General features: G+C 39.4%; 1 protein-coding gene across 1 annotated transcript; it reads left to right on the forward strand.

Moving 5' to 3' along the window:
• Nucleotides 1-2,205: 2,205 nt before the first annotated feature.
• On the forward strand, nt 2,206-7,770 carry LOC111880093 (uncharacterized). Its single transcript, XM_023876497.1, has 4 exons — nt 2,206-2,425; nt 2,510-2,632; nt 2,728-2,918; nt 7,303-7,770. The coding sequence occupies exons 1-4, from the start codon at nt 2,206-2,208 to the stop codon at nt 7,768-7,770; spliced, it is 1,002 nt and encodes a 333-aa protein (XP_023732265.1).
• The last annotated feature ends 605 nt before the right edge of the window (nt 7,771-8,375 follow it).

Genomic DNA, 8,375 nt, shown 5'->3' on the forward strand with positions numbered 1-8,375 from the left:
CAAAAGCGAAACTAAATCTACCAAAGGTCTAATATCTGAAAACTCTGTTGAATTCGCTCGAATGTCCCAAGATAAATCCAAGGTTCTGAAACAGAAGGCGGTGATATATAAGAAGATTCAAACAATACCAAATCAAGTATACAACACAACGAGAGTTACTCACGAACAAACAGCCAAACTTACAGCCTTGGTGAACGAAGACAACACAGGTGGCTGTGATGATCATTTTTGGTCCGATCCAATCGACAATGCGGATGAGTCTTCAGTTTATCAGAGAGAACCTCATGGAGGATTAAAGGTAGATATATGGGAGGACCACTCAATAAGCCTGCAAATTTTGATGTACCAAGTACAAGTGCTACCAAAGAGATTCCAAGCGAACCTGCAAAGGTGGCAAGCGAAACCTCTTCAATGAAAAATGAATCTCAAGCAAAGAGACCGAAACCGAAAGTATATATTCACAAGTCTCAAAAGCAACTTGCTGAACAAAAACGCCAGCGTAATAGGAGATATCAAAAGAATCTCAATGAAAGGAAGCAGTTTTGGCAATCCCAAAACTCCAGTTATGTTCACACAGAAAAGGCATCAAATCTCAAGGCGAAAGCAAGATCAATAATAATTCTGGTCCATGCGCTCACTGCCAATCCTACAGTCAAGCGAACCGAAAAAGAAGTTTTGGTCCCAGATCAAGTGGTGACAAGAACCAAAAGCCCAACTTCGGTCCTAAATCCCATTCTCCTCATTCTCGACCAAAGCAGAATCCTAACAAGAATGTTAAGGATGTCAAGGGAAAAGGGAAGCTCGTTTCTGAAGACAGAACGCAAACAAAGAAGACGTCAGCTAACCCTAGGAAGCAAGAAAACAAGTCTGTTAAGAATCAAAATAAAAATTCTCAACCTAATTTAAAGAAAACAAAAGATAACAAAATGAAGGTTTTTACCATCAAGAGAAAAGACGAAACCACCTTAATAAAATGAACTTATATTGTTGATCTTTCAATTGCTATTCCCTGTTTTGTAAAAGACTCACATGGACCCAAGCAACTTTGGGTTCCTAAATCTGCTTGATTTTTTTAGGTTATCAGTGACGAGCAGTTCGACGACGAATGGTACATCGATAGTGGCTGCTCACGTCACATGACATGAAGAAGGGAAGAATTGAGGGAGTTTCGGGTTCTAAAAGATGGTGGGTGTGTCAAATATGGTAACAACTCATATAGCACAATAAAAGGTTATGGCATGATCACAAATGGAGATTTTTCAATTCGAAAGGTGGCTTACGTGGAAGGATTGCAACACAATCTCATCAGTGTCTCGCAATTGGTAGTAGGAACTAGCTTGAAGGTTTCATTTGATGATGAAGGATCAGAGATCATTGAAAAGAAAACAAAGACGATTATGCTAAAGTCACAATGAAAAAGAAAAATGTATCCATTAAATCTAAACCCGATACATGGAAAGCCTGTTGTAAGTCTCCTAACGAAATCTCATTCCAATGAAAGCTGGCTGTGGCATCGACGACTTTCGCACCTTAATTTCAAAGACATCAACAAGTTAGTTCTTGGTGATCATGTGCGAGGACTGACACTTCTAAAGTTTGACAAGGAACATCTGTGTGTTGCATGTGAAATGGGAAAGCAAAGCCGAAAGAGTCATCCCATAATTGTTAACACAAAGATCATCGAACCTCTTGAGCTTCTTCACATTGATCTATGTGGTCCTTCGGCCATAGAAAGCATTGGTGGTAGTAAGTACATTCTCGTCATAGTTGATGATTTTTCACGCTTCACCTGGGTTTTCTTTCTTAAACAGAAATCAGAGGCGACTCCAAAGCTCAAGAACTTTATTAAGCAAGTGGAGCTTCAACTGCGAAAGGTGGTTAGAAATGTCCGAAGTGACAATGGGCTGGAATTCAAAAACCAAGAGTTTGAAGAAATTCTTACTAAAAAGGGAGTGTCTCACAACTTCTCTACTCCCTATATTCCACAAAAAATGGTGTAGTTGAAAGGCGAAACCGTTCGTTGTGTGAAGCGGCCCAAACTATGCTCAGCTTCGCTTCTCTGCCTCTCTACTTCTGGGCTGATGCAATTGCAGCTGCCTGCTATACCCATAATCGAACCCTCCACAATAAGCAATTTTCCATTACACCCTATGAAATTCTGAATAATCACAAGCCTAATGTTAATTTTTTGATGTTTTCGGTTCCATGTGCTTCATCTTTAACTCGAAAGAGAACCGAAACAAGTTTGATGTGAATGCAGATGAAGGGATCTTTCTTGGCTGCTCTCTTACCTCCAAGGCATACAGGGTTCTGAATAGAAAATCAAAGAAGATTGAGGAAACCTATTATGTCACATTTGATGATAGTTACGTGAAGAAACTTCAATCAAGCGATACTCCAATGAAGGAGATCTTTCTACAAAAAGGTTAAGTCACAGTTCCTATATCCAATCAGTTTGAAGAGTACATAATGCTCTTTGATGAACTGGAGAAAGCCATTCTCTCTTAAGCAAAAGCAGCAGATAATAAAGTTGACAACCTGACGGAGATATTAAACAAAGCGGCGCAAGGCATTGAAAGCGAACCTCAAGATCAAGGCAAACCTCAAAGTTCAAGCGAACCTCAAGATCAAGGCGAACCTCAAAGCTGAAGCGAACCTACTCATAGATGTTCTACTTTCCAGTGGGAGGGTTCATCTACACCAAAGTGACCTGACTTGCCATTCCAGTGGAGAATCCATCTCCAACAAGGAACCATGAAAGTCCAATCGAGGGGGAGAATTCTAAACCGGATGTTGAGATTGTTTCTTCATTCGAGGGGGAGAATAATAATACAAATGTCGAAGATTCTCAATCAGAATTCGAAGAGGAAATAAATGCTGAATTGGATCCTGCTTATGATCCAGATTATCCCCCACTCGTAAAATGGACAAGCGATCATCCAAAGACTCAACTAATTGCGAATCATTTGAGGGAGTTCTTACACACTCTCAATTGAAAGCGAAGCAAACTACTTTATTCTCTCAAGTAGAATTTTGTATGTTTAATTCGTTTGTTTCCAACATTGAGCTGAAAACACTGTATACTACGCTTGATCACTCGGATTGGGTACATGCTATGCAAGACGAACTCAATGAGTTTGAGCGAAATCGAGTCTAGAGATTGATTCCCAAACTAAAGGATGCATCTGTGGTTGGATTAAAATGGGTGTTTCGAAACAAGATGGACAAAAAATGGAACGTAATACACAACAAGGTGAGGCTGGTAGTTAAGGGTTATTGTCAGGAAGAAGGTATAGATTACGAAGAACCTTCGCTCCTGTAGCAAGGTTAGAATCCGTTCGGATCTTTCTAGCATACGCTGCTCACAAAAATTTTGAAGTTTTTTAAATAGACGTCAAATGTGCATTCTTGAATGGAGAACTAGAAGAGACATTGTACGTTCAGCAACCACCTGGGTTTGTGAACGAGAAGTATCCTAATCATTGCTACATTCTGGACAAGGCTATTTATGGTCTGAAATAAGCCCCGAGAGCCTGATATGAAACTCTAACTCGTTTTCTGAAATTGTCTAAATTCAAACAAGGTTCGGTTGACCCAGCCTTCTTTCGCAAGAAAGAGAGTGAACACCTAATGATCATCCAGATTTATGTCAATGATATCATCTTCGATTCCACGAATCCTAGGTTAACAGCTGAATTCCAGAAGTTGATGGAGACTAAATTTGAGATGAGCTCAATGGGTCCAATTAACCTTTCTTTGGACCGAACATAAGACAGGGACCCGAAAGCATCTTCATTAATTAGAAGGCTTATACTAATACACTACTGGCGAAATTCGGTATGTTGGGAGATTCAAAAGTGAAGGTTCCAATGGCATTCGAAACGAAGCTGACACCATCTCTGGAGAAACCGACTGTTGATATGACTCTCTATCGTCAAATGATTGGGCCTCTTATGTATCTAACAGCTAGTAGACCAGATATAATGTTTTCTGTCTGCTATTGTGTTAGGTTCCAAGCTAATCCATGAGAACCTCATATGGTGGCTGTGAAAAATATCTTCCGGTATTTGAAGCGAACCTCATCTCTCGGTCTTTGGTACCCGACAAAATCTGGCTTCTTTGTTCAAGCATTCTCTGATGCAGATCTTGGAGGATGTGGTTTAGACTGAAATAGCACAACTGGTGGGTGTCAATTCATTGATGGAAAACTCGTTAGCTAGAAATCCAAGAAGCAAACATGCATGTCTCTTTCTACAGTCGAAGTTGAATACATAGCTGCAGCATCTTGCACTTCATAGGTCATTTAGACACAAAGTCAACTGACAGACTATAGCCTAAATATGAAGAAGATTCCACTCTATTGTGACTCAGAAAGCGCTATTCGAATATGTAAGAACCCAGTGCAACACTCCAAAACGAAACATATAGCATTGAGATACCACTTCATCAAGGATCACGATGAAGATGGTAATGTGGAAATCCACTTTGTTTGATCCGCTGATCAACTAGCTGGCATCTTCACGAAAGCCGTACCTGAAGTAAGTTTTAATAATATACTCCAAGGCTTAGGAATGATGGAAGCTGAATTAGTACTGAAACGCCTTTCGCCTCATTAAAATTGGACAAGCGAAATAGAGTGAATGCTCGGTCTATTTCGACTCCAGATTTTTCGGGAACCGAAATGAACCGGACGCTCGGTCCATTTCGCTTCACTACTTCTAGGTGAAGTTTCGATTGTATACTTTGTACACTATGTATATCTTTTCTCAATTCATTTCTTTTCATAAAATTCAAAAATATTTTCCTTTATGTTTTTATTTCTTTTTTCAAAAAATTCATAAAATTCAAAAATATTTTTCTTTCTGTTTTTATTTCTTTTTCAGAAAATTCATAAAATCCAAAAATATTTTTTGTTTGTTTTTATTTCTTTTGTCAAAATCAAAAATACCAAAAACATCACTGAAATGTATCATGGACGATTCAAATGATTGAGCTGGGACAGGTATAAATGTTTTTATCTTTGTACTAGCTAAGTGTTCCTAGAAGCATGCTGTTGTATATCGACCAAAGCCTCAAAGACTTCAAGTGAAGCCCTACTAATTTGATATATACAAATCAATTCTTCCCAATCAGGCTGATAAAATCACTTAAGTCATGAGCTACCTTAGTCGTCTCATATTGAGTTAAGAATTTTATGCTCGGTCCTTACTATATAGCAGAGGTACTTTCGGTTCTTTAACCTCCTTATCACTTTTCTCCATCACACTTCGATTCATAAATGTAACCCTTAAGACTCTCAAAATTTACCACTGAGGTTTACGGTTACACAACATCTGTGTTAATGATCTTACCTTCATTTCACCACGTGCTAAGTGAAACCCAAAATCCAATGCCTATAACGAATTGACGGGGTGAACAATCAAAAGTTCTAGTTTTCACCCAAGTATTAACGAAACCACTTTAGTGGAAGGTACGAAGAAATCACTTTTTAATATTTGAGCGATCTTTTTGAAATTGTCCGAAACCAAGGCTTTTCTACCCATAAGATCCTGTTTATTTGTTGAGATTTCTACTATATCACCAAGTCACTGAAAATTGATCATACCACTTTTTTAATAGACTACACTGGTCTCACAAGTACTTCATTTCACTTTCGGTCTTATATCAAGTTCTGTAGTTTGCATGAAACGAAAGCCACCTTTATAGCCATACATTTAAAAGATGTCTTTCAATGTTTCTTAATAAGCATTTGATCGTATTTCAACGGGAAACCACACAGACACTTCTAAGTCTCTCTTGACTTTGAAGGAAGAGATTCGTGCCCGGGATCCACAATTTTGTGTCTTAATTGACATCACTTAAATCCCATAAATTAATTGCTTTATTTATTTTTCTTTGGCACACTCTTGCACGAAGATCTTTATGATTTTCACAAGTCTTGATCGTGGTACTAATTGCTATTTCTTAGATACAACGTTCGGTTCAATATGCTGTAGTGGTACACTATGTTGGGAGCGAAGGGCAATTTCATATGAAGCGAAAGGGTAACTTAACATCTCAACGGGAATTTGGATCGTTTCAAAACTAAAGAGAATATGAAAGGATAAGATTTCAAAGGTGCGTGAATTTGAATCGTTTCCTTTTTCACGCCACCTGACATGCTTGACACACTTTTCGGGGTAGCATTTGTCAAATCGCGCTTTTTCAGGCGTAACGTCAGAGGATATTACAATCTTCACTCCAGATTTTTCTCTCTCATGGTAATCATATAAAGAGATTTCTCAACTTCCTTTTACGCTCTTACCACTTACAATCATCTCAAGCATTATACGGAGAATACTCTCCACTGTTCATCTTTTTCTTCAAGGTTCATCAATGGCGAATTCCTCTTCAGTTCATGAACACAGTGCCCGATCCTCTCTCCTCACCATTAAACCAAATCAAAACCTCATCATCAATCTCTCACCCTTCCAGTATGATCCTTACATGCTCCAAGTGGTTGAATGACTCAAATATTCACCACTTGTTTTTGTCCTAACCAAGGTGGACTATGTTCCAATGTCGCTGCTTTCTCAAGTTTACTCTACTGCCATATATGATAAGGTCAAGGAGAGAATTTTCTTTGAGATCTATAATCAAAAAGCGTCGATTTCAAAAGCTAAGTTTTACTTGTTGCTAAGGATTGCTATTGACGACTCTATGATCAACCCTGATTCCATTACCACCACTCAAGTCTTTACAATGTTCTATGATATAGGGTACACTGAAGTTCTCACCAACATCACAAAGTTCAAGAAATCATGCCTTCCTCCTCAGTGGAATGGTCTTTTTACCCTCCTTTTCAAGGGTTTAGCAGAGAGGGTTGTAGGGTCTGATGGGGCTAGCAAGGCATTTATTACCCTTCTCTACGGTCTGTACCATGGACTCAACATGGACATTGGGTCTATTTTATGGTCTCAACTGGTTCAAAGTCTCAATTCAACTTCTCGCTTCTCTAAAATCTCTTGTGCTAGGTTTTGGACTATGGTTACTCAATGGGCAATTAAGAAGTTTCAAGTTCCAACAATGGCAGACTCATTGATGTCGTCTATTGCTACCTTTCACACGACGAAAATAATAGTTTCTGATCCATCAAAGTTTATGTTCATTGGTTCGGTTTCGGAATCCATGTACAGGCGTGTTTCCAGTGAAAGCAAGTTGATGAATGAATACAAGAAGCTCCCTCCTTCAGGACCAAGGCAGCTTACACCCGAAATTCAAAGCTCGCTGGACACAGCAGACAAACAAGCAAAATGAGGGAAGAAGCCTGAAAGAAAAGGGGAGAAGGACGGTCAATCATCTAAAGTTTCTACAACCAAGAAGCGAAAGTCTGAACAAGAAACCCCATCTGCTCCAAATAAACGAAAGCTTAAGAAGAAGGCACACAAGCTGAAGGCTCCTTCTTCAAATGATTCTGACTATGTTCCATCCGATCAACAACCCGAACCAGAGTCAAGTGATGATGATGTTTCTCAACATAAGAGTTCGCTTCGAGGTAATTCGCCTCCACCTTCACCAACTCATGAAGGTAACCGAGCCTCACCTCTTCCTTCTCCTACACAATCGGTTCCTATAACAATTGCTCCGTGCCCTCCTCCCATCTCATCTTCAACTACAACTTCAACTGCAATTCCTACCCCTTTATTCTTAAAAGTTACCATAATCACTACTACTACAACCGAACCTCAAGTTCATGTCAACGTATCTGATACGGGGGTACCTACTTCATAAACTGAAACCCCGGCTACTTCAAAACCTCAATCCCCACCTCCCTCACATGAATCTGACACCGTTCTTAGTGGAGCAGAAATGGAGTTTGATTCAGTCTATTATAGCCCATACCGAGTCCAGAGCGATGATGATGATGATGCTCTTGTGACGAAGAGGCATTTGAGAGATCTGAATGCAAAGCTAGACCAATTTCTTTCCTCTTCCTCTTCTACTCCAAGTGAGGCATACTCTGAAGCTGCAATTAAGGCTCTGTTGGAAAGCTTTGTCAAGGAGCATGATACTTCTATTTCCAATGCTGACAAAGCTATATATGCTTCCACTTCCTCATGATAGAAAGCATCAATTGCCATTGAAGAATCCACCAACGATTGCAAGCAGGCGACCGCAAAAGTCGAAAAACTAATTTCTGATGCTCAAATTTTTCTGGATTCTCTTCAGGCTGCTGCTCAGAAGAATGCTCAAATGGAGAATGTTTCTGTTGATAATCTTACCAGTTCGCTTCAAGATGAGAAGAAACACTTTGAGGAGGCACGCCAAGGAATCAAGAATGACAAAACCGAGCTTCAATCTTCTATCAATGAGTGTCTTGATAAACTCCAGGCTGA

The sequence above is a fragment of the Lactuca sativa genome, chromosome 2 (genome assembly GCF_002870075.4).
Source record: "Lactuca sativa cultivar Salinas chromosome 2, Lsat_Salinas_v11, whole genome shotgun sequence".
Lineage (NCBI taxonomy): Eukaryota > Viridiplantae > Streptophyta > Magnoliopsida > Asterales > Asteraceae > Lactuca > Lactuca sativa.

Coding starts and splice junctions, on each gene's coding strand:
- LOC111880093 (XM_023876497.1), top strand. CDS start 2,206: ATGTGCTTCATCTTTAACTCGAAAGAGAACCGAAACAAGTTTGATGTG. Junction 2,633..2,727: donor AAGCGAACCTCAAGATCAAG/GCGAACCTCAAA, acceptor TTGCCATTCCAG/TGGAGAATCCATCTCCAACA. Junction 2,919..7,302: donor ATCCAGATTATCCCCCACTC/GTAAAATGGACA, acceptor AAATGAGGGAAG/AAGCCTGAAAGAAAAGGGGA.